Below are 19,253 nucleotides of genomic sequence, written 5' to 3'. Positions count from 1 at the left end.
CCATGGGAAATCCCCCGATAGTCTAGGCCTATAGCAGCATAACTAAGGGATGGTTCAGGACTCACCTGATCCAGCTCTAACTATAAGCTTTATCAAAGAGGAATGTCTTAAGCCTACTCTTGAATGTGGTGAGGGTGTCTGCCTCCCGAACCACAACTGGAAGCTGGTTCCACAGGAGAGGAGCTTGGTAACTGAAGGCTCTGGCTCCTGTTCTACTTTTAGATACTATAGGAACCACAAGTAGCCCAGCATTCAGAGAACGTAGTGTTCTAGTAGGGTAATAGGGTACTATGAGCTCTTTAAGATGTGAATGTACATTTTATAATTCTAAATCAGTGTTTATTATTATTACTATTATTTATTATGTAAGAAAAGCATAAAAAACACATAATTGAACGGCAAACAACAGATTTATTAGTTTTCCAGAGAATAAAAAAAGGCATGTGAATAGAAATTATATGTACATGTGTTTTGACATTCAAAATTCTAATCTTAATTACACAGCAGCCAATAAGAAAGGTCAAACCATAACCATCCTCATGAATTATTCTAACGGAAAACAATCCCTTGAGGGCCTTCAAATTAAATTAGTTAAAAGTCTTTGGAAGTTAGTGAGAGCCCTGCGCCTGGTGTTTCTCTGCCAGTTTCTTCACTGCGGGCTGCAGAGAGGTAAATATCAGCCATGGTGCACCTGAAGCCATCAAATCCAAGAGATTGCAGTTCTTGGACTACAAGAGGACCTGACTGAATCCCTGGTCAACTAGATAAATGGTCAGGAAAGCAAGAGGAAGCAGCCGGGGCCTCGTTTCTAAAACTCAGAATATATGTATATATATTTTATACATATATATATATGTATAAAACTGTTGAGCGCATACCTGTACGCAGTATTCACTTGGGTATACCCAGCTGTGGTCAAAACGGTGTCTTCCGACAATTACCCATAAATGGTCAATAATAGATCATGAACGTACCGATCTGTTTAAGGAACCTTTGTTGGACGAGCAATAAGTGAAAGACACAGCTTACCAACGAAGCCTGACAGCCTGCTGAGGAGACTAAACCCAAAATGTATGGAATAACTGCTGACGTTAGGAGCTGATAAAATGTCGTCTCACATTACAACATTGTCATACTATTCCACATTGTGAATTTAACCAAAAGTAAATATAAAATCATTCTTATTCTATTTTTTATTTAACCTTGAATTTTGTATTGTTTTTTTTTTTTCCTGTGTGGTGTGTTTGGGGCGGGGGCGCCAGAAAAATAAACCACCCCGGAATAAAAAAAAAATAAATATTATTTTTTATAAAAAAAAAAAACTCTAATAAAAAAAAAAAAAAAAAAAAAAAAAAAAAAAAAAAAAAGAGAAGAGGGGAGAAAACGCAAACCTCCCACCCTCCTAAGGCCCCGCGGCCCCCAAAAAAAAAAAAAAAAAAAAGAAAGGTATAAAAAGGTAGGGAAAGGGGTTTAGGTTTTTGGTGGGGGTGGGGGGGGATTTATAAAAATAAAATAAAAAAATAAAAAATTTTTAATTTTTTTTTATAGAAGGAAAAAAAGAAAAAAAAAAAAAAAAAAAATTAATTAAAAAAAAAAAAAATAAAAAAAAAAAAAAAAAAAAAATTTTATAAAAAAAACCTTTAAAAGGGGAAGAAAAAAAAAAAAAAAAAAAAAAAAAAAAAAAAAAAAAAAAAAAAAAAAAAAAACAAAAATAATTTAGAAAATATAATAAATGTATTTTTAAAAAAAGGAAACCCCCCCCCTCAAAGAAAAAAAAAAAAAAGAGGCAGAAAGGCAAAACGGAAAACCAAGAAAAAAAAAAAAAAGAAAAAAAGATGGTGGAGTGTGGAGGTGGATCAGTGTGTCAGAGGAGACTCTGTAGAAGGACAGAGTGCCAGCAGGACAGTCAACATACACTGCTACTCTACCAGAGGAGGAGGAGGAGGAGGAGATGGATGTACCTCTCTTATTGTGCCAGACATAGTACCGACCATCCTCAAAGCAACTCAGTCTCCAGGACTGATCGTTCTCTCCAAACCGGCATTGAGTTCTGTCTCCACTCCTGCTGATTCCTCTGTAACTCACTGATATATAAACTCCTCCACTCCACTCCACCTCCCAGTAACAGCGACCAGTCAGAACATTTCTACACAGCAGCTGAGGACAGTCAAATCTGTCTGAATTTTCAGGATATGACTGATCCTCCTTCACATGAATCATCTTCCTGTTGTTGTCAGACAGTTTGATCTCTCTGTTCACTGTGTTTGTGTCGACTGTGAGTTCACAGGAATCTGATGGAGAGAACAAGACACAATACAGCTGCAGTTATTGATCTATCATCTGATCATTGATTGACACTTTGATGATTACATCAGAGCTTTGAATGAGTGATGTCACAGTGTGAAGATGGTTGAATGTGTGCTGCTTTGTTTTCACACTTACACTTCCTCAGACCTGGTCTCAACCATCGGACTCCAGCAGGCTCCACCCTGAAAGGAGGAGGGGGGTCAGACCAGCACATCCTCTTTCAGCATGCAAACATTACATCACTTGCACTTATACGTTCACATGTATAACTTAATAGCAAAACAAAAACCTAAACATATCAGCTGATATTTGTGCTACATTTCATGAGTTTCGGACCATTGTCTGACTGTCTGTGGCTGCAGCAGGCCTCTTCCTACCTGAGAGTGTCCAGTCCCCACTGTGGATCCTCCAGTGCAGCAGACAGCGTCTTCACTCCTGACTCTCCTGGATGATTGTAGCTCAGGTCCAGCTCTCTCAGATGGGAGGGGTTGGAGCTCAGAGCTAAGGCCAGAGAAGCACAGCCTTCCTCTGTGATCAGACAGCCTGACAGCCTGCAAACACACAACACAGATTACAGTTTGTCTAAAACTACTGTGAGGGTTGGGGTAGTGGTATCGACTAATGGAGAGCAATATTCATTGAGAACACAGACTTAAGATCCTAAAAAGAAATTCTAGTTTTTTGAATCCTGACGAGAAAGGAAGTTTAAAGGACCAGTGTGGAGGAACTAGTGTTGAAGGTGGAGATTAAAACCAACTGAATTCTGAGTTTGTTCAGTTTGTCTTTTCTGGCAACTGTACAAACACAGCGGTTCAACACGGTGGATTTGCTCTAGAACAGCTCATTCTAAGGTAACGGAAACTCAATGATTCATATTTTTAGGTAATTATACACTAATGTAAACATACTTATGAATATTATATTACATTTCTGCCAATAGATCTTATTAAATGTTACACAGTGTACCTTTAAACCACATATAGTCATTTAAGAAAAAAATAACTTGATCTGACCTGAGAGTTTCCAGTGTACAATGTGGACTCTCCAGGCCAGCAGACAGAAGCTTCACTCCTGAATCCTGCAGGTTGTTGTTACTCAGGTCCAGCTCTCTCAGGCTAGAGGACTGGGAGCTGAGAACTGAGGACAGAGCTTCACAGCTTCTCTCTGAGAGGTTACAGCCACTCAGTCTGGAAAGACAACAGTAAAGTTAAAACAAAAGTACTAATTGTTCTTATCTGCTGAAAACATCATTTTGTAGTCAAATATTTTCAGTTAAAGCAAATATCTACGTCCTTACAGAGACTTCTTGGAGGCTTTGACCACTGGCAGCAGCCTCAGAAGAGCATCCTCTGAAGCAGAGTATTTCTTCAGGTCAAACACGTCCAGATCTTTTTCTGATGACAGTAAGATGAAGACCAGAGCTGACCACTGAGCAGGAGACAGTTTATCTGTAGAAAGTCTTCCTGATCTCACGAACTGTTGGATCTCCTCGACAAGAGAGGAATCTTTTAGTTCATTCAGACAGTGAAACAGATCAATTTGTTTCTTGATGTACTGGACTATATCCTGATTAGTTTCTGAGCTACTTCCTGTTTGTGGCAGCAGGCCTCGTAGGAGACCTTGATTGGTCTGCAGTGAAAGTCCCAGGAGGAAACGGAGGAACAAGTCCAGGTGCTCATTTGGACTCTGTAAGGCCTTGTCCACAGCACTCTGGTAGAACTGTGTCTCTGCAGATTCATATTTTCTTGTTTCAGATGTCTGGGAGGTTGATTGTTCTTCTGACAGCAGATTGACTCCAGAGCTGATGAATGTCAGATGGACATGAAGAGCAGCCAGAAACTCTTTATGAACAAGTTCCACCAAGCTGAACTTTTTCTCTTTCAGCACATTCAGCTCTCTGAAAGTGAATGGAAATATGAACTGTATGTCCTGGTTGGCTTTGTCTTCAGCCCAGTCCAGAGTGAACTTCTGTGTTAAGACTGTTTTCCCAATGCCAGCCACTCCCTTTGTCATCACTGTTCTGATTGGTTCATCTCTTCCAGGTGAGGGTTTAAAGAAGTCTCCCTGTCTGATTCTTGTTTCTGGTCTGTTTGGTTTCCTGGATGCTGTTTCAATCTGTCTGACCTCATGTTCATCATTGACCTCTGCAGTCCCTCCCTCTGTGATGTAGAGTTCTGTGTAGATCTGGTTCAGTGGGGTTGGCTTTCCTCCTTTAGCAATCCCCTCAAACACACACTGGAACTTCTTCTTCAGGTTAGATTTTAGTTTTCGCTGACAATCAGAATTACTTTCTGAATAAACACACAACAAATAAGATCATTAAGGGAACTAATGGATAAATAAACATATATCCTTCATCTGTTGAGACATCAGTAAATGTCTCATTTATCCAGCGAGTTAAATCTTTAGAGAAATCCTCTTACCGATCTGCAGACGGTCAGCCAGCTCCTCCTGCATCTAAGCATTCTGGGTAACCTGAACTTAGACCCTTTTAATCTTCTTCAGCTCGTTCTTCACAAAAGTGACAATGTTGTCCTCCAGCAGCTGGAACAGAATATTATATGAATGACTCAATCAAAGTCAAATCATGGAAGCAAACATCAGATCCATGTTGGACAGACTGACAATCCACTGGTCTAAAAAGTGCAGCATGGAGATTATTGTGAACACTATAGATGTAAAAGTAGTTGTTGTCCATGTACAGACCATAAATATGGAGTCCAGGTGTGTTTGATGCTGCTGGGCAGACTGACCACTGGGAACCTCTGAGCTCTCCTGGTCCACTCTGTGGAGGAATCATGAAGAATGAGCTCACATTATGTCTGTCCACACAGAGACAAACACAAGGTAAAGGTCCTTTGAGGACAAGTGTTGATTACAACATTGAATCAGATGTTTTACCCTGACATTGACATTGACAACAACTGTTGGTCATAGTGCTGATCCCACTGAGAATCAACTGTTCCGCCCAGTTTGCATTTTTGTCCAGCTTTCAGTTTACTGTGTTGGTTCACCAAGATGTCTGGTTTAATACTGTGGACAGAAATGCTCACTGTAGCTACTTGGATGCTACCTGTCCAGTAAGGATTGGTAGTGAGTCAAAAGAAACTTGTATGGGGCACCCTGGTAGCTCACCAGGTAAAGCAGGCGTCCAATGTACTTAAAGTGAGTCTTTGTTGAAGAGGCCATGTATTTGACTCAGACCTGTGGCCCTTTGCTGCGTGTCATACCCCTTTTCCTGCCAGTCTACAGTTGTTACTATCCATTAAAGGCAATAAAAGCACCAACATATTAAAAACCAAAAAGAATATTACACCAAATATACAGAATAATGCAGAAAAACGTGACTCAAACACCAGAGAATATTGGACCGAAACAGAGAATAGTGGTCCAAAGCCAAACAGGTTCAAAAGGGAAGTTAACCGACAACAGATGTCTGAACAGAAATGTAAGTGACTAAAACGTGACTCCCCCTCAGTGCACACTGCTGAAGAACAGCACAGCAAAGCACCTCCAGTGGAGTTGGTCAGTGTGTGGTTGTATCAGACTGCTTGTCCTGGGCTCCCACTGTGAATGTGTTTGACTGTGTGAGTGTGAGGCTGCTGGAAAAGATCATTGGTGCTCAGAGAGCTTCCATATAAGTCAGTAAAGGCTAAAAAACTGAGAATCTGATACAAACACATTTTGGTTTGGTCTTAAATCCTCACCTTTGATGAAAAGAGTGACGTCCATCTTTGGAGGACTTGGGACTATCCACAGTCCTGTCACTCTTCATGGACACATCGCTGTGTTCTGGTTCTTCCAGCTTATTCCTGACAGAAACACATAAAAAACAACATATAATATGCACCCAGAACACAGTAAAACAATGTATTTTGTCCTGCCAACCAGCAGAACTGTTTCCTACTTTATACTGGTTATACTGGTGATTCTGGTCAGCTTTAAGACGTGGGAATATAAATGTAAGTGAAGAAGAACGATGCTGATAATAAGTGTAGGCGCCAGCTAGTATTGCTTTAGGGTTTGTTGCTATGGTCACATACGGGGATGTGGGTCACGTGGTGGTGCATCAGCCAGGTAGAGAAATCAGCTGTTCACCTGGGGAATGAATGAACTGAGAGGGTGAGGGGGGCAGTCGTACTTTTGTTGACCGCATGATCTCGGAAATACACTAGACTCAATGTTTTTATGGACTGTGGGAACACTCACCGTTTGTGTTTTAGCAGCAATAAATATGCATAAATCAGCAATTGAGAGATCTTTTTATTGAACAACCAGTGCGTCTGGCAGGTAAAGTTTTTCCCCTGCTTAGCCTCTCGGCGACCATATTGTTTGTTTGATAGTTGCTGAACACTGAGTAAACATACAACAAAACTAAAAACATAAATGAGATATATCTTAATGTTATTGACAGTTTACCTCTTTGCATCAGGCAGTTGTTGTTCTTTAAAATTAATGAGGAAATCATTGGACAGGTTGCTCTTGAGGGACACACAGCTGGGTTCAGGTCCAGGTCCAGGTCCAGGTCCAGGTCCAGCAGAATCTGCTGTGTTCTGCTGCTCTGGGCTTCAACACAACACACACAGAGCTTTGAGTGTGAATAATGATGGTGCAGTGATCTGAGTGCTGAGCTGTGACATGGAGAAGAGTCATGGACAGTTAGAGATCCTCATCTCACCTCTGAGCTTTGGTCCTTGTGTCATGTTCCCCCACCGAGGCCTCTTAGAGGAGAGATTGATGTGAAATTACAGAAAGGTAATGCTGTAATGTAATCACATAATTACCTATTATTAAAAACCTTTTCAGAATGATTACTGCAACTCAGTAGCCAGTAAATTAGGTGTACTACATTAAACTACTGTAATTTTACATCAACAAATTGGCCCATTTTTCACTGTAGGTTGGGTTAGATTTAAAGAACACATACACAAATATATTTATAGTTCATCATCTTTATTTACAATTCACAGTACATTATATACTGTACATTTTAAGAAAATATATTCAAAATTATTTAGAAAACAAGAGCAAATTAAAAATACATAAAAATGTATCACCAATATAAACTTTCTTAATAAAGATTTGCATCAAAACATGAATTTTAGCATTCTGCAAAAAGTGTTTGCAAGCTGTGATATCTGCCAGGGGTTTTACTAAGTACTGACAGTGTCGGGTGCCTAAATCTTTGCATACAATTGTACTTCATTACTAATGATTACTATAGTAGAATATGTACAATACTGCAGACTTTTATTTCACCAAGCTTTCATCAACATCTAAAAGACAGTCCCACATTGACTGTAGACTCAACTTTCTACAGAGAACACAGAGACACTGAGGAAGCATATGAACCAGATTTAAACCAGAACCCAAACCCAGGATAAAGAGGTTGAGTGAATGTGGTGTTGAAGGTGTGGAGATGGATCAGTGTGTCAGAGGAGACTCTGCTGTAGAAAGACAGAGTGCCAGCAGGATAGTCCACATACACTGCTACTCTGTTAGAGGAAGAGGAGGAGGAGGAGGAGGGGGGGGAGGAAGAGGAAGAGGAGGAGGAGATGGATGTTCCACTCTGATTGTGCCAGACAGAGAAACAACCATCTTCAAAGCAACTCAGCCTCCAGGAATGACGATTCTCCCCAAACCTGCAGTCTTCACTGTCTCCTCTTCTGCTTATTCTTCTGTAACTCACTGAAATATGAATGTCCCCTCTCCACTCGACCTCCCAGTAACAGCGACCAGTCAGACCATTTGTACACAGCAGCTGAGGACATTTCTCAAATCTGTCTGGATGATCAGGATATGACTGATCCTCCTTCACATGAATCATCTTCCTGTTGTCGTCAGACAGTTTGATGTTTCTGTTCACTGTGTTTGTGTCGACTGTGAGTTCACAGGAATCTGATGGAGAGAACAAGACACAATACAGCTGCAGTTATTGATCTATCATCTGATCATTGATTGACACTTTGATGATGACATCAGAGCTGTGAATGAGTGATGTCACAGTGTGAAGATGGTTGAATGTGTGCTGCTTTGTTTTCACACTTACACTTCCTCAGACCTGGTCTCAACCATCGAACTCCAGCAGGCTCCACCCTGAAAGGAGGAGGGGGGTCAGACCAGCACATCCTCTTTCAGCATGCAAACATTACATCACTTGCACTGATACATTCACATGTATAACTTAATAGCAAAACAAAACCTAAACATATCAGCTGATATTTGTGCTACATTTCATGAGTTTCAGACCATTGTCTGACTGTCTGTGGCTGCAGCAGGCCTCTTCCTACCTGAGAGTGTCCAGTCTCCACTGTGGATCCTCCACTGCAGCAGAGAGCAGCTTCACTCCTGAGTCTCCTGGATGATTGTAGCTCAGGTCCAGCTCTCTCAGATGGGAGGGGTTGGAGCTCAGAGCTGAGGCCAGAGAAGCACAGCCTTCCTCTGTGATCAGACAGCCTGACAGCCTGCAAACACACAAAACAACAAGAGTGTGTTTGTTTAAGAATTTTGACATAATCAATAGAATCCTGAGATTAAAACCACATAGAGATCATAGTTTACGTCTCAAGTCATACACAACAAAAATAACTTGATCTGACCTGAGAGTTTCCAGTGTACAATGTGGACTCTCCAGTCCAGCACACAGAAGCTTCACTCCTGAATCCTGCAGGTTGTTGTTACTCAGGTCCAGCTCTCTCAGACTAGAGGACTGGGAGCTGAGAACTGAGGACAGAGCTTCACAGCTTCTCTCTGAGAGGTTACAGCCACTCAGTCTGGAAAGACAACAGTAAAGTTAAAAAGCTTAATTGTTCTCTCCTGCTGAAAACTTGGTTGTTTATTTAAAATATTTTCAGTATATGCAAATATCTACATCCTTACAGAGACTTCTTGGAGGCTTTGACCACTTGCAGCAGCCTCAGAAGAGCCTCCTCTGAAGCAGAGTATATCTTCAGGTCAAACACGTCCAGATCTTTTTCTGATGACAGTAAGATGAAGACCAGAGCTGACCACTGAGCAGGAGACAGTTTATCTGTAGAAAGTCTTCCTGATCTCACGGACTGTTGGATCTCCTCGACAAGAGAAGGATCTTTTAGTTCATTCAGACAGTGAAACAGATTGATGCTTCTTTCTGGACACGGGTTGTCCTCAATTTGTTTCTTGATGTACTGGACTATATCCTGATTAGTTTCTGAGCTACTTCCTGTCGGTGGCAGCAGGCCTCGTAGGAGAGCTTGATTGGTCTGCAGTGAAAGTCCCAGGAGGAAACGGAGGAACAAGTCCAGGTGCTCATTTGGACTCTGTAAGGCCTTGTCCACAGCACTCTGGTAGAACTGTGTCTCTGCAGATTCATCTTTTCTTGTTTCAGACTTCTGGGAGGTTGATTGTTCTTCTGACAGCAGATTGACTCCAGAGTTGGTGAATGTCAGATGGACATGAAGAGCAGCCAGAAACTCCTGAACACTCAGATGGACGAAGCAGAAGACCTTGTCCTGGTACAGTCCTCTCTCCTCTTTAAAGATCTGTGTGAACACTCCTGAGTACACTGAAGCTGCTCTGATATTGATGCCACACTCTATCAGGTCTGATTCATAGAAGATCAGGTTGCCTTTCTGCAGCTGCTCAAAAGCCAGTTTTCCCAGAGACTCAATCATCTTCCTTGTCTCCGGACTCCAGTGTGGATCTGTCTCAGCTCCTCCATCATACTTGATGTTCTTCACTTTGGACTGAACCACCAGGAAGTGGATGTACATTTCAGTCAGGGTCTTGGGCAGCTCTCCTCCTTCTCTGGTGTTCAACACATCCTCCAGAACTGTAGCAGTGATCCAGCAGAAGACTGGGATGTGGCACATGATGCGGAGGGTTCGTGATGTCTTGATGTGGGAGATGATTCTGCTGGCCTGCTCCTCATCTTTGAACCTCTTCCTGAAGTACTCCTTCTTCTGTTGATTAGTGAACCCACTGACCTCTATCACCATGTCAACACATTCAGGAGGGATCTGATTGGCTGCTGCAGGTCGTGAGGTTATCCAGAGGCGAGCAGAGGGAAGCAGTTTCCCCCTGATGAGGTTTGTCAGCAGCACATCCACTGAGGTGGACTCTGTAACATCAGTCAGGATCTTTGTGTTGTGGAAGTCCAGAGGAAGTCGACACTCATCCAGACCGTCAAAGATGAACACAACCTGGAACTCTTCAAACCTGCAGATTCCTGCTTCTTTGGTTTCACTAAAGAAGAAATGAACAAGTTCCACCAAGCTGAACTTTTTCTCTTTCAGCACATTCAGCTCTCTGAAAGTGAATGGAAACATGAACTGTATGTCCTGGTTGGCTTTGCCTTCAGCCCAGTCCAAAATGAACTTCTGTGTTAAGACTGTTTTTCCAATGCCAGCCACTCCCTTTGTCATCACTGTTCTGATTGGTTCATCTCTTCCAGGTGAAGGTTTAAAGATGTCTTCTTGTCTGATTCTTGTTTCTGGTCTGTTTGGTTTCCTTGATGCTGTTTCAATCTGTTTCACCTCATGTTCATCATTGACCTCTGCAGTCCCTCCCTCTGTGATATAGAGCTGTGTGTAGATGTCGTTCAGAAGGGTTGGCTTTCCTCCTTTAGCAATCCCCTCAAACACACACTGGAACTTCTTCTTCAGGTTAGATTTAAGTTTACACTGACAATCAGAATCACTTCCTGAATGAACACACAACAAATAAGTTTAGTTTATTAAATGATTTTAAAGTAAATATGAAAATGTCATTCCCCTAAAGAATGCAAATATATATAAACAGATTTTCCTCTGTCTGTTAGTTGAGTAGTAGTCATGTTAGTAAATGTCTCATTTATCCAGCGAGTTAAATCTTTAAAGACATCCTCTTACCGATCTGCAGACGGTCAGCCAGCTCCTCCTGCTTCATTCTCCTCAGGAAGTGCACTGTGATCTTCAGAAAAGCCTCTCTACTGCTCCTCCTCTGCACTTCATCCTCACTGTCCAACACCTCCTCATCCTCCCTTTGACTATCTAAGCATTCTGGGTAACCTGAATTTAGACCCGTTTTAATCTTCTTCAGCTCGTTCTTCACAAAAGTGACAATGTTGTCCTCCAGCAGCTGGAACAGAATATTATATGAATGACTCAATCAAAGTCAAATCATGGAAGCAAACATCAGATCCATGTTGGACAGACTGACAATCCACTGGTCTAGAAAGTGCAGCATGGAGATTATTGTGAACACAATAGATGTAAAAGTAGTTGTTGTCCATGTACAGACCATAAATATGGAATCCAGGTGTGTTTGATGCTGCTGGGCAGACTGACCACTGGGAACCTCTGAGCTCTCCTGGTCCACTCTGTGGAGGAATCATGAAGAATGAGCTCACATTATGTCTGTCCACACAGAGACAGACATCAGTTAAAGGTCCATGAAAACATAGAACATTACACCAAATCGTGGCTATACAGAATTATGCAGAAAAATGTGACTAAAACACCAGAGAGTATTGGACCAAACCAGAGAATAGTGGTGCAAAGCCAAACAGGTTGAAAAAGGGAAGTTAATCAACATTGTTTTTGAAGGATCAGACGAACTGGGAAGCAGCACAGGCCTTCAGGTTAGGGAGGTGTGCTTAAAGGTCATCAGTCGAGCTTCTTTACTGACAACAAATGTCTGAACAGAAATGTAAGCGGCTAAAACTTGACTCTCCCTAATTGCACACTGCTGAAGAATAGCACAGCATAGCACCTCCAGTGGAGTTGGTCAGTGTCTGTTGTATCAGACTGCTTGTCCTGGGCTCCCACTGTGAATGTGTTTGACTGTGTGAGTGTGAGGCTGCTGGAAAAGATCACTGGTGCTCAGAGAGCTTCCATATAAGTCAGTAAAGGCTAAAAAACTGAGAATCTGATACAAACACATTTTGGTTTTCTTGGCATTCTTAAATCCTCACCTTTGATGAAAAGAGTGATGTCCATCTTTGGAGGATGTGGGACTATTCACAGTCCTGTCACTCTTCATGGACACATCGCTGTGTTTTGATTGTTCCAGCTTCCTCCTGATGGAAACACATAAAAAACAACATATAATCTGCACCCAGAACACAGTAAAACAATGTATTGTGGATACATTTCACAAAACAATTTCCTCATTGTTTTGTCCTGCCAACCAGCAGAAGTGTTTCTTACTTTATACTGGATATACTGGTGATACTGGGCAGCTTTCAGACGTGAGAATATAAATGTAAGTGAAGAAGAACAATGTTGATAATAAACAAAACTAAAAACATAAACGAGATATATCTTAATGTTATTGACAGTTTACCTCTTTGCATCAGGCGGTTGTTGTTCTTTAAAATCAATGAGGAAATTATTGGACGAGTCACTCTTGAGGGACACACAGCTGGGTTCAGGTCCAGGTCCAACAGAGTCTGCTGTGTTCTGCTGCTCTGGGCTTCAACACAACACATACAGAGCTTTGAATGTGAATAATGATGGTGCAGTGATCTGAGTGCTGAGCTGTGATGTGGAGAAGAGCCATGGACAGTTAACATTGAATCAGATATTTTCCCCTAAACTGTTGGTCATACTGCTGATCCCACTGAGAATGAACAGTTCTGTCCAGTCTGCATTTTTGTCCAGCTTTCAGTTTACTGTGTTGGTTCACCAAGTCTGTCTGGTTTAATACTGTGGACAGCACATGCACAGCTCAATGCAGCTTGGATGCTACCTGTCCAGTAAGGATTGGTAGTGAGTCAAACAAAACTTATATGGGGCACCCTGGTAGCTCACCAGGTAAAGCAGGCGCCCCTTGTACTTAAGCTGAGTCATTGTTGCAGAGGCCATGGATTTGACTCTGACCTGTGGCCCTTTGCTGCATGTCATACAGATGGTACTATCCATCCAAGGCAATAAAAGTACCAAAATATTAAAAACCAAAAATGGAGAAGAGTCATGGACAGTTAGAGATCCTCATCTCACCTCTGAGCTTTGGTCCTTCTGTCATGTTCCCCCCACCGAGTCCTTTTAGAGGGAAGGACTTCCTCCTCTCTGTCCTCACACTGACTCATGCTGCTGAACTCACATCCACATCAGCTCACACACACTTTGATCTGGAGAGGAAACACAAATCATTCATGTGCACATCAACAGAAATCCTCCTTTCCATCATTTCTCCTGTAAGAAGATCAGCTGCTCCTCTCCTTATTTTCTCTTTCATATCAGTGTCAGTTGAATGCAGTCAGACAGCAGTGTGAGGCAGAGGAAGCTGAATATTGAATGAATATTTAACTGTATATATTTAACTGTATATCTTCCTTGTGAATATAATTTAGTTTTCCATTTTATGTCTTTCTTTTGTGCATCTGTTTAGTGCTTTGTTCTGTTTTAATGTTTTATGCTATTCTAATTTAGAGTATGACTGCAATTATTTGTTGTATAAAAACATTAAAGCTTAAACCTGATAATGAGCCCAAAGTCCACAGTGGCAGCAATGTCCAATAAAAAACTAAACTTGATCTTTCATCATAAAAGCATATACTTCCTTCCGAAATAAGAGACTGACAGTCTCAATAAAGCTGGTAAACTGCAATTTAAAGGAAATCTCTCTGATTGGATTATTGATCACATTTAAGTACAAACTGACATAAAGAAGCAACTGTAGTTCCTGTTGGGAGAGCTCGTTTGCAGACACAGTTTCATATTTACACTGACAAATGGCGGATATATTTAATGACGGTTGTTTCAGCTCCTTCGTCCCCAGTTAACAGATAAATAGAGTTTGTAGAAATTAACAGATGTTTGCTGTTTCTAGTAGGGCTGCATATGATGAAAACATCATATTAAGATTATTTTGACAGATATTGCGATATAATTGATTAGTGTGAGAATGATCATTTTTATCACATTCAAATTATTAAAATCCTGATGATGTGAGATTTTTTATAGTCTGTACCAAACAAACATGTTTTCTTAAATCTGGAGACTAAGAGCTGAAGGCCAGGACATTTCTGCAGAACTACAGTACTTTCTTTACTACATTAAAATGCTGTTTGTCACACTTACCTTTACCAGAAAACTGCAGCTTCTATATTGCACTATAGCCATGCTGCAAATTTCGATCATATTCTGACTAATTGTGCAGCCTGAGTTTATAGTGTAATTAAGCAAACGACAGCTTGTCTTAATGATTAAAATATTTCAAATTTGTTCCATTACCTTCAGCTGGAGGTTCAGATGGAGAAAACTGTGTGTTCAACAAGCTTCATAGAAGTCAAACTAAACTTTAAACAGTAAACACCCAGAGAGGGGCGAGTGTGTGTGAAAGATTAATTTTATCAGTTAACTGCCAGTGCAAGTGATAGAGTGGATGTTTAAAGAGAGCATATAAAGATAAAACACTTGTTGACCTGGAATATCTGGAAGTTGATTTCCAGTTAATTTGGTTCCAGAAAGCAGCTTTAGTGCATTTTTAAAACTAACTGAATGTTAGTTACTGTGATAACTGAGTTGGTCAGTTCAAAAAGTTATGTGGTGAAAAAGTAAAACTATTATGTACATTTTGAATTAAAAACATGTTAAAAAACACATCAATATATTGTATATGGACAACATAAGTTTACATTCTCACCTTGAACCACCAGAAACAGACTCATGAGGCCTTTCTTAATAGAAAGAGGACCAAGTTCAGACTGACCTCTGAAGGAAATGAACCATGTTGCAGGTTGGTGCACAGAGAACAACCGACTGCTTAACGTCAGCTTGTGCACACAGATCCTCAGAGACTCAAATGTGAATATTTTATGGTTTCTTTAGTAGAGATGAGAAGATGGCAAATGTTTGTTCAAAAACAGAGAATTTGGACGGACGATGAAGTAAGGTTGTTGTTAAATACATTTGTTCTTAAATGTATTCGGCTGTAAACGTAAAAGTTTATTTCAAATTGTTTTTTATTGAGTTTTCAGGAAAAACAAAACAGTTGAATCTGACAGATACAATTGCATGAATGCCATACATGGATCCCATCTCCAGTGTGCGTCCTATTTACTATACATACATACTTCATAGACAGTTTTTTTTTGCTTCAATTTGTTACATTTTCAATAGTCAACCCATGTACAGATACATGCCCAAAAAAAAAAAAAAAAAGTCAACAGGAGAAAAGACAAGGAGAGGGAGGGGGGTGGGATATGGAGAGCTACTCATCTGGTGGTTGCATCAAATTCACTAAATATTCTAAAAGTCACACGTTTTTTTGAACTCCTTTACAGAGCCCTGAATTGTGCATCTGATTTCTTCTAGCTTAAGAAACGCCATCACCTCACGGACCCAACGTGAGTGGGATGGAGGTGTGGTCGATTTCCAACCAAAAAGGATAAGTCGGCGGGCTAGTAATGTTGAGAATGCTATGAAGTCTGAATGATGTTTTGATAGCCCGCTGTTGCTAGGGGTAACCCCGAATACTGAGATAACTGGATCTGGCTCGATTCTTTTTTTACAAATATAAGAGAATGTATTGAAAATCTCTGAGCAGAATGTGTGTAGTTTTGAGCATGTCCAAAACATGTGCCCTAGAGTGGCAGGGGCCTGATGGCATCTGATGCAGTTTGGATCTGAGCCGGGGTATATCTGGGCCAGTCTGACTCCACAGAGGTGCAGGCGGTTGAGTATCTTGAATTGAACCAATCCGTGCCACTCTTTTGATAGCTCTTTGCCAGGTTTCCTCAGAAAGCTCCATGCTCAAGTGTTCTTTCAGGTGGTGGAGAGAGTTACCTTCCATGTCCTGTAAAATACTATATAACTGAGACACACAGCCTGGTATGTGGGGCTTAAGCTTCAGACATTCATCAAGTGGGCAGGCTGGAGGTTTGTGCGGGAATGATGGAAAATATGTACAAGTGAAATTGCGCACTTGAAGGTACCTGAAGAAGTGGAACTTTGGTAGGTTGTGCTCTTTCACAAACAGTTCAGAAGAGCCAAACAGTCCATTAATGAATAGGTCCCCTACACAATGAAGTCCCTTCCCAAACCAGGTCTGAAAAGCTGCATCTAACAAAGAGGGTCTAAAAAGGGGGTTGGCGATAAAAGGCATTGACACCAAAGCTTGCGTAAGGCCAAAGTGTTTACGAAATTGGGTCCATATACGTAGAGTGCCTCTCACAATTGGATTGTCTGTATAGGCCCCCACTGCTAATGGTAATGGGCCACACAACATAGATGCTAAGGAGACTGGTGAACATGCCTGTTGTTCCATGAGAGACCAGTTTGGACCTTCCCCTTTCCCAAAAGTATTTTACCAGACAGTCCCTTTATGAATATTGGCTGCCCAATGATAATATAAAAAGTTTGGCAGCGCTAGACCGCCATTTGTTTTATGTTTCTCCAGGACAAAGGAAATGGGAAAAAATCAATCCTTGAATACGTCTGATGTGCAGTAGAAAAAAAGGAAAACTCCTTCAGTGCTGGATTTTTAAATCTCCAAGGATCTACCACACCACTGGACTGGCAAAATGCCTTAATAAGATGAGCAGATTTGGAGAGATGGCCTACTGGGATTTTAGAGCGGTCCAGACAGGGTTGCAGGACAGTATTGAAATCTCCTCCCAATATCAAGTGGTGACTCTGACTCTGGGATGCAACTAAACAGTTGCTTATAGAACTCAGGGCTGTCCCAATTAGGGGCATAGATATTGACTAAAACCACTGGAAAATTATACAGCCTACCCTGAACAATAACAAAGCGCCCATTTATAGTCCCCTCACATTCCAGCTTACAAATTTTGTTGATGATCTACTCAACCCATCTAGGAAGGCCATGGGAAAAGGGGACTGACTGATGTCCAGAAAGATTCACCTGGCAATAGGTCCACATCTCTAGCCCTGGGGAGAAGGGGGGTGGGAGAAAGAGAGAAAGACAAAGAGCAGAGCGAGAGACAAAAAAAACAATAACACAAAACACATAAAGAACCCCTAATGTAACATGTAACCCCAACAATTGCTGGCCTCTCCCCAACTGAGAGGCTGCACCCTCCCTCCCTCCTAAACATCCTACCTATCGGGGCTGAGGCCCCATAAGAACCTTATGTACCAACAATTTAGCTTAACAGCTGTAACATTTCAAGTCAAGGAGACCTGTTCAGTGTGTGCACATTAGTGTCTGTATTCATATCTATGAATGTGTTTGTGTGTGTGTGTGTGTGTGTGTGTGTGTGTGTGTGTGTGTGTGTGTGTGTGTGTGTGAAGTTAACAATGTATGAATGTGCCTGAGTCTGTGCAACTGAAACAAAATAAAAAGTGCGTAGGTATTACAGTATGAAAGCTCACAAACTAGCCACTTATAAGCAGGTTGACCCCATGTCATATTACCCCATAAAACAATATTGCAAAGAATATTATTCATCCCTGGTGATCCCAAACAATCATTAATCAAGAAAACAATATCAGCAACAGTATTATGAACTAATTCAGTGTCACTGTTATCAGCCTTGGCATTCACAAGGGGTAAAGTGAACTGTACTGTGTGACATAACGTCCATACACCTGTTGGGGTCAATTATTTGGGATTTTAAAAACAAACAGAAAACTAGCTAACAGCAACCACGCTTACTGAAAAGGTTAAATGTCTCTACTATCAGCACCAGTGGCTTATATGAGAAGAAATAAAACATGGCACTTTTTGTGCATTACCACAACTTCACAAATAAAGTACTCTTTACTTAACAGCCAGACCTTCACTCACTGACGACACTGCCTACACCTCTGATCACCATGGCAATCTCAGCGTAGAGTGGCAAAGTGTCTGATTTCTGTAGAACTGATGTGAGAGTTCTTTCACAAACGCTTCAGCTTTGACTGGATCTGTGGAGTTTCTATGCACTCCATCCCGTGCTGTAATCCTCAGCTTGGCTGGGTACCACATCCCGTATTTTACGCCCTCACACCGTTGCAGAAGTTGTCTCACCTGCTTGAATGCAGCCCGCTGCCGTGCCACTGACTGTGTATAATCAGGGAAAATCCGAATCCTGTCACCGTGTTCGGAGATGAGATTTTGTGCCGCAAGTGATTTACGCAGGATCGCTTCTTTTTCCTGGTAATAGTGACACTTGACCACAAAGGCTCTTGGTTGCTGCCCTGCATCCGGAGCCTGTTGGAGGGTGCGGTGTGCTCTCAGTCTAAGACGGGTCCAGCTTCAGTGCTTTCTGTATTATTCAATTACTCAATCTGTCATAAACAAGTGTGGGTTTGGTTCCTTGACATAAATAAAGGTTAATATGGGGGAGCTCAGAGTCTACATCTCTCCAAGGCCCAACCGGAAGCCGTTTTTGGTAGTTTACATGGCAACTGTTAAGGTGTTCAAACTTTCAGAAGTTTGTTCCAAAAATGCATTGTCATGTGTTTTATGCAAAAACTGTTGTCATGCACCTGCTAAACCAGGTCCAAGGTCAAGGTCAGGGATTTATTGGTGAAATGAAGATTCATAAGCTTGCTTATGAATGATGGACAGTAGCAAGTTCAAACAGGAAAAAAGGCGCAGGCAGGCACGATGGAGACATCAAGCCTGGGAAGGTCCTCAGAAATGCTTGGCGGGCCTGGGGGAATGAGAAGTCTCTGGAGACAGATGCAGAGGGTCATAGCTGGTACCATCTACAGAGCATCAGTGATATCGGTGAGATGAGGTGCAGAGCCCAAAGGATAATAAAAGACAACAGTGCTGTATAAAGACAATAAAACTGAGGCTGAGTCAGCATGGTTGTCAAACTGTCCAATAAAAAAATGGATCTTAACATCAGACAAACTCATGTGACAACAGCAAATATAATTTCAAGTCCCTCCAGTCAGAAATCAGTGTTTAAATCGACTCATTAAAGCATTCTATCATTTCTTTGTAACTTTGAATAGTTTACAAAAAGTTTACAATTGATTAATATCGTAAATCAACACATTTTTAAAAACATTTTCCCAAAGCAAATG

General features: G+C 41.3%; 2 protein-coding genes across 3 annotated transcripts; both read right to left on the bottom strand.

Moving 5' to 3' along the window:
- Nucleotides 1-1,848: 1,848 nt before the first annotated feature.
- Nucleotides 1,849-4,764, bottom strand: LOC127370935 (protein NLRC3-like; the record flags this gene model as incomplete). Its single annotated transcript, XM_051413440.1, has 6 exons — nucleotides 4,731-4,764; nucleotides 3,605-4,598; nucleotides 3,321-3,494; nucleotides 2,685-2,858; nucleotides 2,443-2,489; nucleotides 1,849-2,291 (listed from the first exon to the last, which is right to left on the bottom strand). Coding segments are annotated over exons 1-6 (1,866 nt in total), but the record flags the coding sequence as incomplete, so codon positions are not given.
- Nucleotides 4,765-7,243: 2,479 nt separating this feature from the next.
- LOC127370848 (NLR family CARD domain-containing protein 3-like) lies at nucleotides 7,244-14,620 on the bottom strand. 2 transcript variants are annotated; one of them, XM_051413283.1, is made up of 11 exons: nucleotides 14,502-14,620; nucleotides 13,266-13,396; nucleotides 12,610-12,738; nucleotides 12,239-12,343; nucleotides 11,566-11,644; nucleotides 11,175-11,403; nucleotides 9,187-10,987; nucleotides 8,907-9,080; nucleotides 8,598-8,771; nucleotides 8,357-8,403; nucleotides 7,244-8,205 (listed from the first exon to the last, which is right to left on the bottom strand). In XM_051413283.1, exons 2-11 carry the CDS (start codon nucleotides 13,352-13,354, stop codon nucleotides 7,622-7,624), a joined length of 3,411 nt encoding a protein of 1,136 aa, XP_051269243.1. In that variant the 5' UTR covers nucleotides 13,355-13,396; nucleotides 14,502-14,620; the 3' UTR covers nucleotides 7,244-7,621. The 2 variants fall into 2 exon arrangements, with proteins under 2 accessions (XP_051269243.1, XP_051269242.1); XM_051413282.1 differs by lacking the exon at nucleotides 14,502-14,620 and adding an exon at nucleotides 14,349-14,474.
- Nucleotides 14,621-19,253: the final 4,633 nt, after the last annotated feature.

Source organism: Dicentrarchus labrax, unplaced genomic scaffold, assembly GCF_905237075.1.
Source record: "Dicentrarchus labrax unplaced genomic scaffold, dlabrax2021, whole genome shotgun sequence".
Classification (NCBI taxonomy): Eukaryota; Metazoa; Chordata; class Actinopteri; family Moronidae; genus Dicentrarchus; species Dicentrarchus labrax.
This window is presented reverse-complemented; position numbering and strand designations above follow the sequence as displayed.

Excerpts from the sequence above, each read along its gene's own strand:
- LOC127370848 (XM_051413283.1), bottom strand. The coding sequence starts at position 13,354 with ATGAGTCAGTGTGAGGACAGAGAGGAGGAAGTCCTTCCCTCTAAAAGG. Across the intron at positions 9,081-9,186 it reads AAAGCCTCCAAGAAGTCTCT|ACTGAGTGGCTGTAACCTCT; the intron begins GTAAGGATGTAG and ends TTGTCTTTCCAG. Across the intron at positions 8,206-8,356 it reads GAGACCAGGTCTGAGGAAGT|ATTCCTGTGAACTCACAGTC; the intron begins GTAAGTGTGAAA and ends TCTCTCCATCAG.